Raw genomic sequence first — 23,730 nt, forward strand, 5'->3', positions numbered from 1 at the left:
ACTGGGCTACTGACTGACCTGGGGCACTGGGCTACTGACTGGGGACACTGGGCTACTGACCTGGGGCACTGGGCTACTGACTGACCTGTGGCACTGGGCTACTGACCTGGGGCATTGGGCTACTGACTGGGGGCACTGGGCTACTGACTGGGGACACTGGGCTACTGACCTGGGGCACTGGGCTACTGACCTGGGGCACTGGGCTACTGACCTGGGGCACTGGGCTACTGACTGGGGCACTGGGCTACTGACTGGGGCACTGGGCTACTGACTGGGACACTGGGCTACTGACCTGGGGCACTGGGCTACTGACCTGGGGCACTGGGCTACCGACCTGGGGCACTGGGCTACCGACCTGGGGCACTGGGCTACCGACCTGGGGCACTGGGCTACCGACCTGGGGCACTGGGCTACCGACCTGGGGCACTGGGCTACCGACCTGGGGCACTGGGCTACCGACCTGGGGCACTGGGCTACTGACCTGGGGCACTGGGCTACTGACCTGGGGCACTGGGCTACTGACCTGGGGCACTGGGCTACCGACCTGGGGCACTGGGCTACCGACCTGGGGCACTGGGCTACCGACCTGGGGCACTGGGCTACCGACCTGGGGCACTGGGCTACCGACCTGGGGCACTGGGCTACTGACCTGGGGCACTGGGCTACCGACCTGGGGCACTGGGCTACTGACCTGGGGCACTGGGCTACCGACCTGGGGCACTGGGCTACCGACCTGGGGCACTGGGCTACCGACCTGGGGCACTGGGCTACCGACCTGGGGCACTGGGCTACCGACCTGGGGCACTGGGCTACCGACCTGGGGCACTGGGCTACCGACCTGGGGCACTGGGCTACCGACCTGGGGCACTGGGCTACCGACCTGGGGCACTGGGCTACCGACCTGGGGCACTGGGCTACCGACCTGGGGCACTGGGCTACCGACCTGGGGCACTGGGCTACCGACCTGGGGCACTGGGCTACTGACTGACCTGTGGCACTGGGCTACTGACCTGGGGCACTGGGCTACTGACCTGGGGCACTGGGCTACTGACTGGGGACACTGGGCTACTGACCAACATACCAGTGGTGACAGTAGTTCTCTGCGGTCTGGCTCTGTGAGCTAACTGGGATTGGTGAAGTTGTCCCACAGAGGCAGCATGGCCTGAACTCATTACACTGAACAACAGCCTGGAATACAGAGGGAGGGAGCTAAGCTAGGGTTAGACTCATTACACACAGAGCTTCACACCATGCTCTTCACAGCTGGGGGTTGTGAAACTGAGCCAACCACACTTGTTCCTGTTTAATAAATGACTATCACCATTAAATTCACCGGTCCCCTGCTCATTCTGCACCTGCTACCATGGAGACAACTTTGCTGCCTCAGCTGGAGTTATCAGTGTTCATTCATGCTCAGTTCCTGGCTGTATTGACCTGACATTGCCCACACTGTAGATTTAGGTTACCATATTAACGTGAGAAACATTGTTTTGAATCCTATCTGCTAAGATTTACCCGGATAGTTGGCCTTCATAACAAGAGGATTTCAGTATAGGAGTAAAGAGGTTCTTCTGCAGTTGTATAGGGCTCTGGTGAGACCACATCTAGAGTATTGTGTGCAGTTTTGGTCTCCTAATTTGAGGAAAGACATCCTTGTGATTGAGGCAGTGCAGCAGAGGTTCACGAGATTGATTCCTGGGATGGCGGGACTGTCATATGAGGAAAGATTGAAAAGACTAGGCTTGTAGTCACTGGAGTTTAAAAGGATGATGGGGTATCTTATAGAAACATATAAAATTATAAAAGGACTGGACAAGCTAGATGCAGGAAAAATGTTCCCAATGTTGGGCGAATCCAGAACCAGGGGCCACAGTCTTAGAATAAAGAGGAGGTCATTTAAATCTGAGGTGAGAAAAAACTTTTTCACCCAGAGAGTTGTCAATTTGTGGGCAATGGAGGCCAAGTCACTGGATAGATTTAAGAGAGAGTTAGATAGAGCTCTAAGGGCTAGTGGAATCAAGGGATATGGGGAGAAGGCAGGCACGGGTTATTGATTGGGGACGATCAGCCATGATCACAATGAATGGCGGTGCTGGCTCAAAGGGCCGAATGGCCTCCTCCTGCACCTTTTTTCTATGTTTCTATGCAACAGAAGGGTGGCACGGTGGCGCAGCGGTAGAGTTGCTGCCTTACAGCACCAGAGACCCAGGTTTGATCCTGACCTCAGGTGCTGTCTGTATGGAGTCTGCACGTTCTCCCTGTGTTTGTGTGGGTTTCTCCAGGTGCTTTCTTCCCACATTCCAAAGACGTGCAGGTTTGTAGGTTAATTGGTTTCTGTAAATTGTCCCTCATTTGTAGGATAGTAGTGTGCGGGTGATTTCTGGTCGGTGGTTGGAAGAGCCTGTTTCCACACTGGAAACTAAAATATAAGCTGGCAATTTTTATAATTATTTATCTGTCTCTCTGAACTAAGAGTGGTGCAGTGGCGCAGCGGTAGCGTTGCTGCATTACAGCGCTTGCAGCACCGCAGACCCGGGTTCGATCCCGACTACGGGTGCTGTCTGTACGGAGTTTGTACCTTCTCCCCGTGACCTGCGTGGGTTTTCTCCGAGATCTTCAGTTTCCTCCCACACTCCAAAGACGTACAAGTATGTAGGTAAACTGGCTTGGTAAATGTAAAAATTGTCCCTATTGGGTGTAGGGTAATGTTAATATGCCGGGATTGCCGGTCGGCACGGACTCAGTGGGCCAAATGGCCTGTTTCCACGTTGCATCTCTAAAGTAAACTAAACAAGGGAAATTACTTATTTCAAAACAAGGTGAATCTGTTTGAGCGGTTCGAAGCAGCACAAACGCCTTTGACTACCGAGATTTTAGTTTAGTTGAGATATGCAGCACGGAAACAGGCTTTTCGGCCCACCGATTCCGCATTGACCTGCCATCCCCGCACACTAGCACTAGGTACAATTTTGCATTTTATAGCAAGCCAATTAACCTACAAACCTGTATGTTTTTTGAGTGTGGGAGGAAACCGAAGATCTCGCAGAAAACTCAGGCAGGTCACGGGGAGAACGTACAAACTCTGTACAGACAACATCCATATTCGGGATCGAACCCAGGTGTCTGGCGCTGTAAGGCAATAGCTCTACCGCTGCGCCACTGTTAATGGCAGTTAAATGGATGGGTTCTGCAGGCAGTGACTTATGTGGGGACGCGGTAGGTGCTACTGGGTTAATGACAGTTATCTTTTTGCTAATAAGGTTGAGAGTTCCAGCCGTGGATGTGTACTGTAGGACTGATGAGTTATTGGAAGAAGGTATTCACCAGTGCTCGGTTCATCTGCCACTGAGTAGTTACTCGGGGCCGGACTGCTGGAGTGAGTCGACATGTTCTTCCAGGAACCAACATTGATTTGATGGGCATTCACTAACCCTTTGATATTCCCAGCACCTCTCATTCCCAGGGTCAGACAGCGTGAAGCTCCCTCTACATGTCCCATCACACACACTTCCAGGGTCAGTCACAGAGTGAAGCACCCGCTATACATCAGCCAAATGTCAGGAGAATATTTTGTTACACTAACAGAAAAGCTGGAAGAAGCGTGCCAGTGGAGCAGAATCGATGGGCCGAATGGCCTAATTCTACTATATCTTATGGTACATCTGGTAGAAAGAGGAACCAGTCTCTGTTTCAGGTGAGACCCTTCTCTGAGGGATATTTTGCAGCGAGACTCACGTTCTACAGATATCTATCGATATCTATTGTTGCCTGTGAGTGATATTTGCTCTGTCTCCACGCGCTGTCGTGTGGCTTGTCTCAGCTAATGTCGAGGATGATGTGTCAGCAAATGGGGCCACTGAATACGTACTGTAGAACGCGAGTAAGGCGCATTACAATAGAAACAGGAGGAATGAGATGAATATTTAATGTGGACTGGATACTACCATTCAGATATTGTTTCACTTTAAATATAAATGAGACCTCAACCTCCATAGACAAGTTCATCAGCGTTGATAATTCAAGCCGTTCTGTGGGAGATGCTAGTCTGTGGGGAGATGTGGAGTAGTGTTACTGTTACACTAACTCTAGGCAGGTCAATGGACACAAGACACTCGTGTTTTGTCAAGGTGACCTTTGGAAGCTGTAACACTGATCCCAGCTAACTCAGCACTTTGATGAGAGGAATAGATTGGGTAAACGCACAGAGCCTCTTGCCCAGAGTAGAGGAATCGAGAACCAGAGGACATAGGTTTAAGGTGAGAGGGGAATAATTTAATGGGAACCTGAGAGGTAACATTTTCACATAATGGATGGTAGGTGTATGGAATGAGCTGCAGGAGGAGGTAGATTAGTTACTCGACCCACACTAGGGACAATTTTATATTTATACAATTATACCAACCCAATTAACCTACCAACCTGTATGTCTTTAGAGTTTAGTTTTTAGTTTAGTTTAGAGATACAGGGCGGAAACAGGCCCTTCGGCCCACCGGGTTCGTGCCGACCAGAATTCCCTGCTTATTAACACTAACATACAAACTAATTCACCTACAATCCTGTACGTCTTTGGAGTTTGGGAGGAAACCGAAGATCACGGAGAAAACACCAACGTGCAAACTCTGTACAGACAGCACCCGTAGTCGGGATCGAACCCGGGTCTCCGGCGCTGCAAGCGTTGTAAAGCAGCAACTCTACCACTGCGCCACAGTGCCACCCTAGTTGAGGCAGGGACTATTGCAATGTTTAAGAAATATTTGGACAGGTACATGGATAGGACTGATTTAGAGGGATATGGGCCAAACGCAGGCGTGGGACTAGTGTAGTTGGGACATGTTCGGTGTGGGCAAGGTGGCCGAAGGGCCTGTTTCCACGCTGTATGGCTCCATGACTCCATGTCTATGAGTCTATGACTCCATGTCTCCATGTCTCCATGACTATGAGTCTATGACAATGAAATTCCATGCTTCAGTGCAAGGTTTGACCAGGCATGGATTTCCCGATTTGTCCGTGTCTCTCACTTGTCAACCATCAAATGACAACATTACCATCCTTATCCACAATGCACTCGACCCCCTTCCCCCCCACGGTGACCAGTGTTCACGGAAGGCCTCCAGAGTCCCTGTGGACACCACGTGCTCCATCTCCAGGGACACGCGGGCATGGGAGTAAGGCCGGAAGAGGGGCAGGCAATCGACTCGGGCAGAATCCTCAACTGTCCCATGAATGTCTAGGCCCAGGAGTGTCTTGGCCAGGCCCAGGAGCAAACCAACAAGAACATTCCCCTCCCCACTGACTGACTCTCCCTCATACCGGTACCACTGTATGCAGCCAAAACTTGAGGAGCAGCCCCTTCAAATACTCAAACCAGGGCTGGACGCTGCGCTGACCCCACAGTCTACACCAGTGGGATCTGGTCCCCCAAAGGTGCGGGACAGTGAGCGAGGCTGCTGCTGGACCGTGAGACCGTGAGACCGTGGGCAGAGAGCGAGGAGTAATGGGCTCAGGATTGGCGAGGGGTAAATGCATGGACTGCTGATTAGAAAGGAGTGAGCATATTATTGGGGAGAAGCCAGCGTAGAGACGAGGGCTGGCGATAAACTATGAACACGACAGAAAAAATAAATCAGCAGCTTTGAAGAGAGACTGGGTTGTTTAGAACTCGATGTGGAATTGGAAATATAATTTTAATAGAATTATTGATTGATTTGTTCTGCATGGTTGACTTGCACATAACAGCATGGACAGGAAATGTAACTGAGATAAATATCTGGGCAGCAAGTGTGAAGGAATGTTTTATTTGGCATTGTCATAGAGTCACACATCATGGAAACATGCCCTTCGGCCCAACGCGTCCAGGCCAACCAAGTTACCCCATCTAAACTGAAATTTAGGTAATTGGGCAATTTTGGCAGGTTAGTCCATGTTTTGTTTAGTTTAGTTTATTGTCACATGAACCGAGCTACAGTGAAAAGCTTTGTTGCATGCTAACCAGTCAGCGGAAAGACAAATACATGATTACAATCGAGCCATCCACAGTGTACAGATACAGGATAAAGGGAATAGTGTGAATAACATTTAGTGCAAGATAAAGTCCTGCAAAGTCTGATTAAAGGTTGTCCGAGGGTCTCTAATGAGGTAGCTCAGGACTGCTCTCTAGTTGTTGGTTGGATGGTAGGAACGTGACAATCTCAGGTGATTATTTAGTTTAGTTTATTGTCACAGGCTGCATTTGGTGTGTTGCGTACAGTACTAGTCGCCTCATTACTGAAAATGTCGCTGCTTTAGAGAGGGTGCAGAAGAGGTTTTCCAGAATGCTACCTGGATTAGAGGGTATTAGCCACAGGACGAGAGACAAATTTGGATTGTTTTCTCTGAGGCATTGGAGGACCTGAGAGAAGTATATCAAATTATGAGAGGCATAGATAGGATAAACAGTTTGGAACGTGTTTCCCACAGTGGAAGTGTCAAAGCTTAGAGAGCACATCTTAAAGGTGAGAGGGGCAACGTTTAAAGATGTGCATGGCAAGTTTTTTTACATTGGGTGGTGGGTGCCTGGAACATGATGCTGGGGGTGGTTGTGGAGGCAGATAGTGGTATTTAAGACTGTTGGATAGGCACATGGATATGCAGGGAATGGTGGGATTATGTGCAGGCAGATAAGAGTTGGTCTTGGCATCATGTTCGGCTCAGACATTATGGGCCGAAGGGCCTGTTCCTGTACTGTGTTCTAAACTAAATGGGCTATTGATGGTCAGCAAGGATGCAGTGGACCTGTTTCTGCACTGTATCCCTCTGTAGCTATATTTAAGAGGGAGTTAGATGTGGCCCTTGTGGCTAAAGGGATCAGGGGGTATGGAGGGAAAGCAGGTACAGGATACTGAGTTGGATGATCAGCCATGATCATATTGAATGGCGGTGCAGGCTCGAAGGGCCGAATGGCCTACTCCTGCACCTAATTTAGATCAAGTCTGTGGATGTTAAAGACCACAGTGGGAGACTGCTATGTTCATACAGTCATAGAGTGCTACAGTGCAGAAACAGGCCCTTCGGTCCAACTTGCCCACACCGGCCAACATGTCCCAGCTACACCTTGCCCACACCGGCCAACATGTCCCACCTGCCGGCATTTGGTCCATATCCCTCTAAACCCGTCCTATCCATGTACCTGTCTAACTGTTGCTTAAATGTTGGGATAGTTCCTGCTTCAACTACCTCCTCTGGCAGCTTGTTCCATACACCCACCCCGCTTTTGTGTGAAAAAGTTACCCCTCAGATTCCTATTAAATCTTTTCCCCTTCAGAATAATCCTACTGGTCCTCGATTCCCCTACTTGGGGCAAGAGACTCAGTGCATCCTCCCGATTTATTCCTCTCATGATTTTATACACCTCTATAAGATCACCCTAAGGATAGCAGGTTTTTCTGGATGGCAGAAGACAAAGAGTGGCAATAAGGGGGGCTTTTTCTGGTTGGCTGCCAATGACTAGCCGAGTTCCACAAGGTGCTGGGCCTGGTACTCTTCACCTTGTATATTAATGATTTGGACGAGGGGTTTGAAGGATTTCTGGCAACGTTTGCGGATGATACGAAAATAGGTGGAGGGGCAGGTAGTGTAGAGAAAGCAAGGACTCTGGAGAAGGACTTGGACAGGTTGGGAGAGTGGACAGAGAAGTGGCAGATGAAATATTGTGCCGCAAACTGTGGAGTCATGCATTTTGCTAGTAGGAATAAAGGCGTAGACTATTATCTAAATGGGATGAGAATCCAGAAATCGGAGATGCAAAGGGACTTGGGAGTGCTGGTGTAAGTGGAGGGCTTGTATACAAAAACAGGGATGTAATGTTGAAGCTTTATAAGGCGCTGGCTAGGCCGCATTTAGAATATTGTGAGCAATTTATAGAAACATATACAATTCTTAAAGGATAGGACAGGCTAGGTGCAGGAAAAATGTTCCCGATGTTGGGGGAGTCCAGAACCAGGGGTCACAGTTTAAGAATAAGGGGGAGGCCATTTAGTACTGAGATGAGGAAAAACATTTTCACCCAGGGAGTTGTGAATTCACTGGATGTCTTCAAGAGGGAGTTAGATTTAGCTCTTCGGGCTAAAGGAATCAAGGAGGAAAAAGCAGGAATGGGGACTGATTTTCGATGATCAGCCATGATCATATTGAATGGCGGTGCTGGCTCGAAGGGCCGACTGGCCTACTCGTGCACCTATTTTTCTATGTTTCTAATTTTGGGCACCATATCCAAGGAAGGATGTGCTGGCTCTGGAGAGGGTCCAGAGGAGGTTTACAAGAATGATCTCAGGAATGAGTAGGTTAACCTATGATGAGCGTTTGTCGGCACTGGGCCTGAACTCGTTGGAGTTTAGAAGGATGAGGGGGCACCTACTGTAAGTGAAACGTACAGAATCATGAAAGCCTTGGATAGAGTGAATGTGAAGAGGATGTTTCCACTCATGGGAGAGTCTAGGATTAGAAGTCATAGCCTCAGAAGATGTGAAGGAATTTTTTTAGTCATAGGGTGGTGAATCTGTGGAATTCTTTGCCACGGACGGCCATGGAGGCCAAGTCAGTGAGTATTTTAAAGGCAGAGATAGATAGATTCTTGATTAGTACAGGTGTCAGAAGTTATGGGGAGAAGGCAGGAGAATGGGTTTAGGAGGGATGGATGGTTGAGTAGACGTGATGGGCCGAATGTCCTAATTCTACTATTCCTTATGACCCCTAATCTTCCTGCGCTCCAAGGAATAGAGTCCCAGCCTACTCAACCTCTCCCTATAGCTCAGACTCTCTAGTCCTGGCAACATCCTCGTAAATTTTCTCTGCACCCTTTCCAGCTTGACAACATCTTTCCTATAACATGGTGCCCAGAACTGAACCCAATACTCTAAATGTGGCCTCACCAACGTCTTATACAACTGCAACATGACCTCCTAACTTCTATACTCAATACTCTGACTGATGAAGGCCAATGTTCCAAAAGCCTTTTTGACCACCTTATCTACCTGCGACTTCATCTTCAGGAACCATGCACCTGCACTCCTAGATCCCTCTGCTCTATAACAGTACCCAGAGCCCGACCATTCACCGTGTATGTCCTGCCCATGTTAGACATCCCAAAATACAACATCTCACATTTCTCTGTATTATATTCCATCAACCATTCCTCAGCCCAGTTGGTCAATCGTTCAAGATCCTGTTGCAATTTTGCATAACCATTTTCACTTTCTGCAAAACCACCCACTTTTGTCTGGAGTCACCGAGAAACAACAAATCTCTGGGAATCTCAGTTGTGCAGCAGCTAAATAAGAGCAATTGCTCTTCCAGCGCCCAGTGTGTGTGTGGTCTTTATCTCACCAGGGCTAAGCCATCAACCTCTGCTTGTGTCTTGCAGCTTTCTGCTGGTCTTCTCCTGCCTGGTTCTGTCAGTCTTCTCCACCATTGAGGAATACAAGAAGAGTTCTGAGGGAGCACTCTATATTCTGGTGAGTTCCTCCTCAGTGCACTCTGGCCTCTTGCCCAATGGTTGACCACTGTCTGGGTGTGCTCCACATTCCAGAATCCATCGTTTCCCCACCCCTATCATCTCCGTAGTCTGGGACCGTGCACCCGGGAGGTACCTGTAGTGGTCAAAGACTGATGGAGTTTCACCTTTGTTGCTGGATCTGGAAACTTTATGGTTCCCCCACCCCCTTCTCCCCCAACCCATTCTGTAACCTCTACAGCCCTCATAGGTTCTCAGAGCAGAATTAGGCCATTTGGCCCATGTTTTGAGTTTAGTTTATTGTCATGTGTACTGAGGTACAGTGAAAAGCTTTTGTTGCGTGCTAACCAGTCAATGGAAGGACAATACATGATTACAATCGAGCGGTCCACATTGCACAGATACATGATAACGTGAATAACGTTTAGTGCAAATTAAAGCCTGTAATCCCCATTCAATCATGGCTGATCTATCTTTCCCTTTCAACATCATTCTCCTGCCTTCTCCCTATGACTCCTGACACCTGAACTAATCAAGACTCTGTCAATCTCCGCTTTAAAAATATCCAATAACTTGGCCTCCATAGCCATCTGTGGCAATGAATTCCACAGATTCACCACCCTCTAACTAAAGAAATTCCTACCCATCTCATTTCTAAAGATATGTCCTTTTATTCAGAGGCTACGGCCCCTGGTCCTGGACTCTCCCACTATTAGAAACATCCTTGTATATTTTACCTTGCACTAAACATTCCCTTAACATGTATCTATACACTGTAAATGGATCGATTGTAATCATGTATTATCTTTCTGTTGACTGGTTAGCACGCAACAAAAGCTTTTCACTGTACCTCGGTACAAGTGACAATAAACTAAACTCAACTGAACATCCTTTTCACATCCACTCTATCCAGGCCACAAACCGAAACACCAACACATCCATCACACTGAGCACACTGATCCACGCTGACTACCCCAAATCAGTCAAAAACCAACAGAAAGTGCTGGAGCAACTCAGCAGGTCAGGCAGCATTACTGCAGTGTGGATATGTTCAATGGTTCAATGTTTTTTTTATTATCACGTGTACCATGGAACAGCGCAATACTTTTTTTGCATACAGCTCAGCAAGACTATACCCGTACATAAGCACCATCCCCAGGTTGGTACAGAATGTAAACAACAGTCCACTGAGTCTATATGCTAGAGATGCCATTTCCCAGTCCCAGCTGCAGCTGGCCACAAAAGCCCGTTGAAGCTGTCGCCTCCATTCCAGTCGTCCCGCGAACCGTTGTCCCCCTCGTTGCACGGCCCTCGTCAGCCCTTGTTCCCCGTGGGGGGGTGGGGGGGGGGGTGCCTTCTGCAGCTGACCTTCTTACCGGGCCTTTTGTCCAGCGTCTGCCACCATCTCCCTCCACCCATCCCTCCGATTCCTGGTCTTTGGGAGCGAGAACCATATAACCATATAACAATTACCGCACGGAAACAGGCCATCTCGACCCTTCTAGTCCGTGCCGAACACGTATTCTCCCCTAGTCCCATATACCTGCGCTCAGACCATAACCCTCCATTCCTTTCCCGTCCATATAACTATCCAATTTATTTTTAAATGATAAAATCGAACCTGCCTCCACCACCTTCACTGGAAGCTCATTCCACACAGCCACCACTCTCTGAGTAAAGAAGTTCCCCCTCATGTTACCCCTAAACTTCTGTCCCTTAATTCTCAAGTCATGTCCCCTTGTTTGAATCTTCCCTACTCTCAGTGGGAAAAGCTTATCCACGTCAACTCTGTCTATCACTCTCATCATTTTAAAGACCTCTATCAAGTCCCCCCTTAACCTTCTGCGCTCCAAAGAATAAAGACCTAACTTGTTCAACCTTTCTCTGTAACTTAGTTGCTGAAACCCAGGCAACATTCTAGTAAATCTCCTCTGTACTCTCTCTATTTTGTTGACATCCTTCCTATAATGAGGCGAACAAAATTGTACACCATACTCCAGAATTGGCCTCACCAATGCCTTGTACAATTTTAACATTACATCCCAACTTCTATACTCAATGCTCTGATTTATAAAGGCCAGCACACCAAAAGCTTTCTTTACCACCCTATCTACATGAGATTCCACTTTCAGGGAACTGTGCACAGTTATTCCCAGATCCCTCTGTTCACCTGCATTCTTCAATTCCCTACCATTTACCATGTACGTCCTATTTTGATTTGTCCTGCCAAGATGTAGCACCTCACACTTATCAGCATTAAACTCCATCTGCCATCTTTCAGCCCACTCTTCCAACTGGCATAAATCTCTCTGTAGACTTTGAAAATCTACTTCATTATCCACAACCCCACCTATCTTAGTATCATCTGCATACTTACTAATCCAATTTACCACACCATCATCCAGATCATTGATGTACATGACAAACAACAGTGGACCCAACACAGATCCCCGAGGCGCCCCACTAGTCACTGGCCTCCAACCTGACAAACAACCATCCACCATTACTCTCTGGCATCTCCCATTCAGCCACTGTTGAATCCATCTTGGTACTCCAACATTAATACCCAACCATTGAACCTTCTTAACCAACCTTCCGTGAGGAACCTTGTCAAAGGCCTTACTGAAGTCCATATATACAACATCCACTGCTTTACCCTCATCAATTTCCCGAGTAACCTCTTCAAAAAATTCAAGAAGATTAGTCAAACATGACCTTCCAGGCACAAATCCATGTTGACTGTTCCTAATCAGACCCTGTTTATCCAGATGCTTATATATATTATCTCTAAGTATCCTTTCCATTAATTTGCCCACCACTGACGTCAAACTAACAGGTCTATAATTGCTAGGTTTACTCTTAGACCCCTTTTTAAACAATGGAACAACATGCGCAGCACGCCAATCCTCCGGCACCATTCCTGTTTCTAATGACATTTGAAATATTTCTGTCATAGCCCCTGCTATTTCTACACTAACTTCCCTCAATGTCCTAGGGAATATCCTGACCGGACCTGGAGACTTATCCACTTTTATATTTCTCAAAAGTGTCAGTACTTCCTCTTCTTTGAATCTCATAGTTTCCATAGCTACTCTACTTGTTTCCCTTACCTCACATAATTCAATATCCTTCTCCTTGGTGAATACCGAAGAAAAGAAATTGTTCAATATCTCCCCCATCTCTTTGGCTCTGCAGATAGCTGTCCACTCTGACTCTCTAATGGACCAATTTTATCCCTCGTTATCCTTTTGCTATTAATATAGCTGTAGAAACCCTTTGGATTTACTTTCACCTTACTTGCCAAAGCAACCTCATATCTTCTTTTAGCTTTTCTAATTTCTTTCTTAAGATTCTTTTTACATTCTTTATACTCCTCAAGCACCTCATTTACTCCATGCTGCCTATAATTATTGTAGATCTCTCTCTTTTTCCGAACCAAGTGTCCAATTTCCCTTGAAAACAATGGCTCTTTCCGATTTTTACTATTTCCTTTCAACCGAACAGGGACATAAAGATTCTGTACTCTTAAAATTTCACCTTTAAACGTCCTCCATTTCTCTTCCACATCTTTCCCATAAAAAAAAATGTCCCAATTTACTCCTTTTAAATCCTTTCGCATCTCCTCAAAGTTGGCCTTTCTCCAATCAAAAATCTCAACCCTAGGTCCAGTTCTGACCATCTCCATAATTATATTGAAACTAATGGTATTGTGATCACTGGTCCCGAACTGTTCCCCAACGCATACCTCTGCCACCTGACCCGTCTCATTTCCTAACAGGAGGTCCAGCACCGCCCCTTCTCTAGTAGGTACTTCTATGTATTGCTGCAAAAAACTATCCTGCACACATTTTACAAACTCCAAACCATCCAGCCCATTTACAGAATGCGTTTCCCAGTCTATGTGTGGAAAATTGAAATCTCCCACAATCACTACCTTGTGCTTACTACTAATATCTGCAATCTCCTTACATATTTGCTCTTCCAATTCTCGCTCCCCATGTGGCGGTCTACAATACACCCCTATAAGTGTTGCTACCCCTTTCCCATTTCTCAGTTCCACCCAAATAGCCTCCCTAGACGAGCCCTCTAATCTATCCTGCCAAAGCACTGCTGCAATATCTTCCCTGATAAGCAATGCAACACCTCCACCTCTTGCCCCTCCAATTCTATCACACCTGAAGCAACGAAATCCTGGAATATTTCGTTTCCAATCACAGCCCTCCTGCAACCATGTTTCACTGATCGCCACAACATCATACTTCCAGGTGTCAATCCAGGCTCTAAGTTCATCCACCTTTCTTACAATGCTCCTAGCATTAAAATATGAACATTTAAGAAACCCACCCTCTCTTATTCTCTGTTTATTGTCTTTTTCTTCTCTCTCCCCTACATTTTGGGTCAGAGTGCTACCATTCTCTGCCTCCTGCCTCACACACTGACTGCTAGCTTTCCCAATTCGAGTCCCTCCCCCCAACCATACTAGTTTAAAGTCTCCCCAGTAGCCTTTGCAAATCTCCCCGCCAGGATATTGGTCCCCCTCGAGTTCAAGTGCAACCTGTCCTTTCTGTACAGGTCGCACCTTCCCCAAAAGAGGTCCCAATGATCCAGAAACTTGAATCCATACCCACTGCACCAGTCCCTCATCCACGCATTTATTCTCCACCTCGCACCATTCCTACTCTCACTGTCGCGTGGCACAGGCAGTAATCCTGAGATTGTTACCTTTGCAGTCCTTCTCCTTAACTCTCTACCTAACTCCCTAAATTCTTCTTTCAGGACCTCTTCTCTTTTTTTACCTATGTCGTTGGTACCTATATGTACCACAACCTCAGGCTCCTCTCCCTCCCATTTCAGGATTTCTTGGACACGTTCAGACACATCCCTGACCCTGGCACCAGGGAGGCAAACTACCATCCGGGTCTCTTGTCTGCGTCCACACAATCGCCTATCTGACTCCCTGACTATAGAGTCCCCTATTACAATTGCCCTCCTCTTCATTTCCTTACCCTTCTGAGCAACAGGACCGGTCTTTGTGCCAGAGGCCCGGCCGCTGTCGCTGCCCCCAGGTAGGCTGTCTCCCCCAACAGTGCTCAAACAGGAGTACTTATTTTCAAGGTGTACAGCCACCGGGGTACTCACCAGCCCCTGCCTCTGCCCGTTGCCCTTCCTAACTGTGACCCAGTTTTCTGTCTCCCGTGGTCTTGGAGTGATCACCTCCCTGTAACTCCTTTCTATGACCTCCTCGCTCTCCCTGAGCAGACAGAGGTCATCGAGTTGCTGCTCCAGGTTCCTAACACGGTCCCTTAGGAGCCCCATCTCGATGTACCTGGCGCAGATGTGGACGTCTGGAGGGCACTCAGATTCCATGACCTCCCAGAAGGGGCCGGGCTCTCTCTCTCCGGGCGACTTCTCCCTCCGGGCGGGTTCACGGTTGCGCGGCGGCTGAGCCAGGCCTGCGGTTGTGATATGGCCATGACTTGCTGGGAGACCTTCTCACCATTTTGGATCGGGACCCTTCTTCAGACCCACTCTACCCGAAACGTCACCTATCCACCACGTCTTCCACAGATGCTGCCTGACCCGCTGTGTTACTCCAGCACTCTGTGTGTTTGTTGCAAACCAGCACCTACATCCTCTTGTCTCTCTCGCCAACCGCAGGAGATTGTGACGATCGTGGTGTTCGGCGTGGAGTACCTGGTGCGCGTCTGGTCCGCCGGCTGCTGCTGCCGTTACCGTGGCTGGAGGGGCCGCCTGAAGTTCGCCCGCAAACCCTTCTGTGTGATCGGTGAGTGGGCACCGCGTGGCACACGTGTGATACACGCGTGGAGGAATGACCAGGGCCAGGGAGAGAGGCAATGGGGTCAGGGTCAGTGAAGGGTTAGGGCCAGGTTTGATGAGGGGTCATGGGGAGGGTTAGGGTCATGGTTAGGGTCAGGGTTGCGGAGAAGGGTCGTGGAGGGTGAAAGTGAGGGGTTAGACTTGGTGAAGGGTCAGGGTGTAGGGTGAGGGGTTGTGGTCAGGGTCAGGCTATGGGGGTCAGGGTGAAGGGTCAGGCTGTGGGGTGAGGGGTCAGCGTTGGGGTTATAGGGAGGATGGGGATGTGTTGCGGAGCAGTGTGGGGGTGGGCAGTACCCAAGTCTAATGCTCTCCCCTGCTCTTCCACCCTCCTCGACACCCCATGGTCTCCCCCCACCTCCCCTCTCTTCCCCCATTCCCCCTCCCTCCCCATTCTCTCCCCCTCCCTCTCTCCCCCCCTCTCTCGCCCCCTCTCTCCCCCTCTCTCTCCCCCTCTCTCTCCTCCCTTTCTCTTCCCCCTCTCTCGCCTCCCTCTCTCTCATCCCTCTCTCTCCCGCCCTCTTCCCCTCTCTCTCCCCCCCTCTCGCTCCTTCCTCTTTCCCCCCTCTCCCCCTCTCCCCCCCCCCCCCCCCCTCTCTCCCCCCCTCTCTCTCCCCCCCCCCCCCTCCCCCCTCCCCTCTCCTCCCCCCCCTCTCTCCCCCCCTCCTCTCTCCCCCCCCTCTCTCTCCCCCCCCCTCTCTCCTCCCCCCCCTCTCTCTCTCCCCCCCCCCCTCTCTCTCCCCCCCTTCTCTCTCCCCCCCTCTCTCTCTCCCCCCCTCTCTCTCCACCCCCTCCCTCTCCACCCCCTCCCTCTCCACCCCTCTCTCTCCACCCCCCCTTCTCTCACCCACCCCCCTCCCTCTCCACCCCCTCCCTCTCTCCACCTCCCCCCTCTCTCAACCCCCCCCTCGTCTCCCCCCCCCCCCTCTCTCTCCCCCACCCACCCTCTCTCTCCCCCCCCCCTCTCTCTCCCCCCCTCTCCTCCCCCCTCTCCCCCTCGCTCTCTCTCTCCCTCCTCCCCCTCTCTCTCCCCCTCTCTCTCCCCCTCTCTCATCCCCGCTCTCTCTCTGCCCCGCCTCTCTCCCCCTCCTCTCTCCCCCTCCTCTCTCCCCCCCTCTCTCTCTCTCTCCCCTCCCCCCTCTCTCTCCTCCCCCCTCTCTCTCTCTTCCCCCTCTCTCCCTCTCTCTCCCCCTCTCCCCTCTCTCCCCCCCCCCCCCCCCCCTTCCTCCCCTCCTCCCCCCCCCCCCTCTCCCTCCCCCTCTCTCCCCCCCTCTCCCCCCCCTCTCTCCCCCCCCCTCTCTCCCCCCCTCTCTCTCCCCCCCTCTCTCTCCCCCTCTCCCCCCCTCTCTCCCCCCCCCCTCTTCTCCCCCCCTCTCCCACCCCTCTCTCTCTCCCCCCCTCTCCTCTCCCTCCCCCTACCTCTCGTCCCCCCCTACCTCTCGTCTCCCCCCCTCCCTCTCTCCCCCCTCTCTCTCTCCCCCCCTCTCTCTCCCCCCTCTCTCTCCCCCCTTCTCTCTCTCCCCCCTTCTCTCTCTCCCCCCTTCTCACTCTGTCCCCCTCTCTCTCTGTCCCCCTCTCTCTCTCCCCCCCTCTCTCTCTCCCCCCCTCTCTCCCCCCGCTCCCTGCCTGGTCCCCCCCCCCTCTCCTCGCCCCCCCCCCCCCACCCAGACGTGATGGTGCTGGTGGCTTCCATCGCCGTACTGGCGGCCGGCACGCAGGGCAACGTCTTTGCCACCTCCGCATTGCGCAGCCTGCGCTTCCTGCAGATCCTGCGCATGATCCGCATGGACCGGCGTGGCGGCACCTGGAAGTTGCTGGGCTCCGTGGTCTACGCTCACAGCAAGGTGGGGCCAAGGGGGAGTTGGTCCCGGCGGGGAGCGGTGGGACGGGGGGGCTGCGTGGTGGCACCTGGACATTGCTGGGGTCTGTGGTCTATGCTGACAGCAAGGTCGGGGTGGCGAGTGGGAGGAGCGCGGGTTGGGAGGCTGTGGTGGGACAGGGACCGAGAGGAGACCTGATAGTTTATTAAATGATGAGGCTTAGATGGGGTGGACAGTCAGCACCTTATTTCCATCAGTGGAAATGTCAAGTTCTGGATGGCATGGCTTTAAGGTGGGAGGGGCAGGTTGTTATACACAGAGAGTGGTGGGGGCCTGGAACGTGGGCCAGGGGTGGTGGTGGTGGCAGATAGATAGTCCTGTTTATGAGGCTTTTGGATAGGCACATACCTGTAGAAGTGCAGGGAATGGGGGGATATGGAGGCAGATAAGAGTTGGTCTCGATATCAAGTTCACCATGGACATTATGGATTGATGAGCCTGTGTGTGCTGTACACCTCTATGTTCTACTAGCAGGGATTTATTTATGGCTTGTGTTTGTTATATATTATCTACATCATTGTGTGTACAGGCCTGTTAAGCTTCTGTAAGTAAGAATCTTCTGTTGTCGGTACACATGACAATTAAATACTCTTCACTCTTGCCTTGGATCAGGAGACCGTATCTACTGGAAGGACAGAGGGGAGTGAGTCTGTGAGGACAGAGGGGAGTGAGTCTGTGAGGACAGAGGGGAGTGAGTCTGTGAGGACAGAGGGGAGTGAGTCTGTGAGGACAGAGGGGAGTGAGTCTGTGAGGGCAGAGGGGAGTGAGTCTGTGAGGACAGAGGGGAGTGAGTCTGTGAGGACAGAGGGGAGTGAGTCTGTGAGGACAGAGGGGAGTGAGTCTGTGAGGGTAGAGGGGAGTGAGTCTACTCCTCTGTCCTTGGGACAATGTACTCACATCTCACTGAGGATCTGTTTACTGTCTCATTGTCTCTGTCCATCTGCCTCTCTGTTTCACTCTATTTGTCTCTGTCTGTCTCTGTGTCTCTGTGTCACTCCATCTCTCTATCTCTCTATATCCAGGGCTGCCAACTCTCATGCATTGACCGTGAGAATCACGCATTTGACCAAATTCTCACACTGATCACAAATTTCTCACGTTCTGTCATGAGAAATTCTGTGATCAACGAAAATTTAAAAACTGCATGGGCCGCGGGTGTTGGAGAGCCGGGGCTGAGGGAGGGATGGAAGCAGAAGCAGCGGCAGGGACAGATGCGGACGGGGAGCCGGGGCTGGCGAGTGTTTGCCAGGCTGGCGAGTGTTTACCGGGTTGGCGAGTCGCTCGCTGCAGTTCCGGCCATGGAGCAGCCTCAGTGCAACAGGCCTGGGCTGTCGGAGGCGTTGCGCCGCTGCCGTGAGAGTCAATGGTGACTAGCATGGATCAGGCGGCGGCTCGGTGCATCCTGGAGGACAACCAGTGGCTGCTGGAAGTAAGTACCAAGCACTGGGTAGAAACGGTGGAAGATAGTTGACTTCTAACTAATGGGGGTGGTTGGAGAAAGCATCCTGCTTGCCTGCTAGATTTTCACACTGTAACTGCAGGAAAAATGTTCCCGATGTTGGGGGAGTTCACAGTTTAAGAATAAAGGGGGGGGGGGCAGTTAGGAAAGGACTGTGATGAGGACAAACTTTCTTCACACAGAGAGTTGTGAATCTGTGGAATTCTCTGCCACAGAAGGCAGTGCAGGCCAATTCACTGGATGTTTTCAAGAGAGAGTTACATTTAGCTCTTGGGGCTAACGACATCAAGGGATATGGGGAAAAAACTGGAAAGGTACTGATTTTAGATGAACAGCCATGATCATATTGAATGGCAGTGCTGGCTCGAAGGGCCAATGGCCTATTCCTTGCACCTATTTTCTATGTTTCTATGCTTGATTATATGGCAATAAAACGATCACTTGATTTTGAAGCATTCATGCATGGTGGAGGTATAATGTAGTCATAGAGTGATACAGTGTGAAAACAGGCCCTTCGGCGCAACTTGCCCACACCCGCCAACATGTCCCAGCTACGCCACTTGCTTTTGGTCCATATCCGTCCAAACCTGTCCTATCCATGTATCAGTCTAACCGTTTCTTCAATGTTGGGATGGTCACTGCCTCAACTACCTCCTCTGGCGGCTTGTTCCATAAACCCACCACCCTTAAGAATACCACAGAAAATATTATGTTCTCTCAAGATCACATTTAATAGAATAATATTGTTATTGTACTTTGCATTTCGGAAATGTCCCAGCTGAGAGGAAGACAGCAAAATACTGAAAATATTGTGGGTGAAAATGACTTCAGGACAGTTTGTTAGGAAAATGAAGGAAATGGTAACAGAATACTTATACAGCTGAGTGAGTATAATTTTATGGATGAGAAATTGTGTTCAACCAATTGATGACTTCTTTGACAAAGTAACTAGCATGTTAGATCACAAGGAAGCCAATGGGTGTAACAAATTTTGTTATACAAAATTTGGTCTGTGAAGTGACCCATAAAAGATTACTGCATTAGATAAGCACCTGTGGACTTGAACATAATAGGTTAAGTCCAGGGGGTCAGATATAGGGCTTTATGTGTGGGCCAGATATATTGTCAGTGCAGAGGGGCTAGGTGCAAGGCCAAGTTAACATCCAGAGTTAAGGTCTGGAATAGTACTAGGTGTGCAGTCAAAGCTAGGACAATGGGAGTGTTCAACACTAGGAACTTAAGCAGGTAAGCAGCTATGATCAGGGTAGAATAGGAGGCCAGGTGTAAGGCTGGACTCAGGGTCAGGAAAGAGAGAAGGTATGCAACTGAAGTCAGGGTCAGGAGTAGTACCAGGTGTGCAGTGAGACCCAGGTTGGTCAACATGGGCCAAGTGTTTGATTATAATCTGATTTCCATACATGAATATACTAAGATCATTCATGTGCTGCACCTGTTGATCAGAGCCTGGCTCTACTGTGGAATGGAATTAGGAATGTAATTTAGCCTAACCTTATTCATAGCTAATCCAATTTAAAGCATAAACGTTGCATTCAAGTGTAAGTTAAAAGCCTCGCTATAGTATGCACCAGATTGCACAATTTCAAGCTGAAAAATGCAAAAGCTCCGTACCAATGGGAGGAGGGACACCCCCCGCCTCCCATAACCTCCCCCCCCCCTCGGTCGCTACTCCCTCAGGCTTGGTCTCTTGCAATTTCTCACTCCCAACTCTCATGTTGGCAGCCCTGCTATATCTCTCCGTTTCTCTCTCTCTCTCTCTCTCTCTCTCTCTCTCTCTCTCTCTCTCCCTCTCCCACTCTCTGTCTCTCTCTCCTCCTCTCTGTCTCTCTCTCTCTCTCTCTCTCTCTCTCTCTCTCTCTCTCTCTCTCTCTCCCCCTCTCCCCCTCCCTCTCCCTCTCCCCCTCCCTCCCCCCCTCCTCCCCCTCCCCCTCCCCCTCCCTCCCTCATCCCTCTCCCTCTCCCTCTCCCTCTCCCTCTCCCTCTCCCTCTCCCTCTCCCCCTCCTCTCCCCCTCCCCCTCCCCCTCCCCCTCCCCCTCCCCCTCCCCCTCCCCCTCCCCCTCCCCCTCCCCCTCCCCCTCCCCGTCTCTCTCTGTCTCTCTCTCAATTCAATTCAATTTAAAACTTTATTGGCATGATAAAAAAACATTGTTATATTTCCAAAGTATAAAACATGACATACATATTTGAAATACATAAGTTTAAATACAAGTATACAGTGCATGGATAGATATGTCCCTGTACATAAACTTGCAATAGGCCTATAGCCCTTTATTGATTGCTACACGTTCTTGCAGCTGTAAGCAGTACAACACAATAGCACGTTTAGCAATTCAATATTAATTTCTTAGTGTCAGTTAATGTCAATTAGTGTGTTTGTACATATATGCATGTTGGTCATTCACCGTCTCTCAGGTTATGGCATGCTGTTATGTATTGTGCACCAAGATGTGCCGTATTTCCTTCGCCAAGGATTATTCTTAGTTTTGATGTATCATCTAGTTCTTTAAAATCAGGGGTTGCCTCACTGAGTTTGTCAAAGTATGCTTTTCTTGTTTTGTCAATTTTTTTGCATTTTAGGAGGAAGTGCACCTCTGTTTCAACCTCATCTGTCAAACAGTGGCCGCATATTCTGTTTTCTCTTGGTTGCCAGAATCTCTTCTGTCTTCCTTTTTCAACTGCCAAATAGTGGTCACTTAATCTGTATTTGGTGAGGGTGTCTCTGCTTTATGTCTCTAACAGTTGAGAGATAGTCTGCCAATTTATAATCTCTTTTTAGGGCACGGTAACATTCTCAATTCAATTCAATTCAATTCAACTTTAATGTCATTGCACAAATACTGAGTATGGGTACAACGAAATGCAGTTTTGCGTCAGTCCGTAGTAGTAGTGCATATAGAAATTTAAAAAAAAAGAAGATACAGAATAATCAAAAATACAGAATAATTAAACAATGGGGACGGAGGGACCGGAGAAATCTATCGGCGGGACTCCGAGTTCAGCAATGTGATGGTATAATTGTAGAAGCTGTTCCTCATCCTGCTGGTACGAGACCTGAGGCTCCTGTACCGCCTCCCTGATGGGAGGAGGGCAAACAGTCCATGGTTGGTTCTAATCTGCTTTGGCTTTTGGTTTCTTTATCCCAATGTTCCAAATACGTTTCTTCACCAAAACACTATCCTGGAAACTTTCCAATCAGGTTTCAGGGCTCACCACAGCACAGAGTCTGCCTTGTTGAAGGTACATAATGACCTACTGCTCACCGTTGACTCCGGCAACTGTGCCATCCTGCTCCTTCTTGACCTCAGCACAGCATTTGACACTGTCGACCACACCATCCTAATTGACCGTCTCCAGTACGGGGTTGGTATTGATGGCACTGCCCTGGGATGGTTCATCTCTTACCTCAAATGTAGGAGTTTCTCCACTAACATAGGCAACTCTTTCTCCTCCCCAGCTAATCTCTGCTGTGGGGTTCCACAAGGTTCCATCCTTGGCCCCATTCTCTTCTCCCTGTATATGCTCTCCTTAGGCCGAGCCATTGAAAGGCACGGCATTTCCTTCCATTGCTACGCAGACGATACCCAACTCTATCTCCCCCTGAAGCCCAAAAACCAATCCAATCTGTTTAAACTTACCCACTGCCTCGAGGATATAAAGTGTTGGATGGCCCAGAACTTCCTCCAACTAAGCGAGAGTAAGTCTGAGGTCATCCTTCTCGGCTCCTCGGACTCAATCAAAATGAGAGCAGGCAGCCTTGGAAGCCTTACCCCACTACTCAAACCTCACGTCAAAAACCTTGGCGTGATATTTGACTCAGCACTGAAATTTGACAAACAAGTCAATGCCGTGGTAAAAGTTAGCTTCTTTCAGCTTCGGACGGTAGCTAAAATAAAACAATTCCTCCACTTTGATGACCTCGAAAAGATCATCCACACATTTATCTCCTCCCGCCTAGATTACTGCAACTCCCTTTACACTGGCATCAGCCAATCTTCCCTGTCCTGCCTGCAACTGGTCCAAAACGCCGCAGCGAGTCTCCTGACGGGCACCCGAAAAAGGGACCACATCACCCGATCCTGGCCTCTCTCCACTGGCTCCCTGTGCGGTTCCGTATAAATTTCAAGACCCTCCTCTATGTTTACAAAGCCCTCAATGGGCTTGCCCCCACCTACATCAAAAGTCTTCTCACCCACCACTCCACCTCCAGGTCCCTCAGATCGGCCGACTTGGGGTTGCTGAATATCCCGCGGTCTAGGCATAAGCTTAGGGGCGACCGTGCCTTTGCGGTTTCAACCCCTAGATTGTGGAACAGCATCCCCTTTCCCATCAGAACTGCCCCCTCCATCGCCTCCTTTAAGTCAAGACTAAAATTTTATCTATACTCCCAAGCTTTCCTGACGTCCACTGAGCGAGGGTTATATGTATATATGTATGTAGCTTGTTTGTCTATACTATTCTTATAACAAATGTAAAGCACTTTGGCCAACGAGAGTTGTTTTTTAAATGTGCTATATAAATAAATGTGACTTGACTTGACTTGACATTGTTTGATAATTTGGTTCACTCTAACTGGTGATTGGGGATCAATATTGATCTGAGGATGGTCAGGGTTTAACTGGATAGGGTTTAACTGAGTAGGGGTAGTTAGTCTCAGTACCAACTGACACAGGGAACTCTTTTCTGGGTTCCCCTCTTGTGTTTGAAGGGCTTTAAACTGGAGGGTATCTGGGGGTCTAGATTTAAGGTGATTCCAAAATTTTAGTGCTCTTTCCTGGATATTTATTATCGGTGGGTATCTGCCTAATTCCGCCCTACATGCGTTTGTTGGTGTTTTCCTTTGGATACGGAGGATGTTCCGACAAAATTCCGCATGCAGGGCCTCCGTTGTATGTTTTTCCCATTTATGGTGACTGAGCGGACCCCATACTTCACTACCATAAAGCGCAATAGGCTGGATTACTCTGTCAAATATTTTAAGCCAGATTTTAATTGGGATTTGGATGTTGTAGAATCTTCTTTTTATTGCGTACAGAGCTCTTCGAGCTTTCTC

At 49.4% G+C, this 23,730-nt stretch overlaps 1 protein-coding gene across 9 annotated transcripts in view; it reads left to right on the plus strand.

Annotated features, from left to right (window-relative positions):
* The window catches only part of kcnq2 (potassium voltage-gated channel subfamily Q member 2), a 111,521-nt gene that overhangs the window by 27,313 nt on the left and 60,478 nt on the right, over positions 1-23,730 (plus strand). For all 9 annotated transcript variants that reach the window (XR_004415499.1, XR_004415496.1, XR_004415495.1 and 6 more), the window contains exons 2-4: positions 9,398-9,488; positions 15,146-15,272; positions 16,991-17,166. Coding sequence is in view for 4 of the 9 variants with exons in the window: in XM_033042144.1 (XP_032898035.1) it covers positions 9,398-9,488; positions 15,146-15,272; positions 16,991-17,166 (394 nt within the window). In the remaining 5 variants the exon portion in view is untranslated. The remainder of the gene's footprint in view (positions 1-9,397; positions 9,489-15,145; positions 15,273-16,990; positions 17,167-23,730) is intronic.

Source organism: Amblyraja radiata, chromosome 23, assembly GCF_010909765.2.
Source record: "Amblyraja radiata isolate CabotCenter1 chromosome 23, sAmbRad1.1.pri, whole genome shotgun sequence".
Taxonomy (NCBI): domain Eukaryota; kingdom Metazoa; phylum Chordata; class Chondrichthyes; order Rajiformes; family Rajidae; genus Amblyraja; species Amblyraja radiata.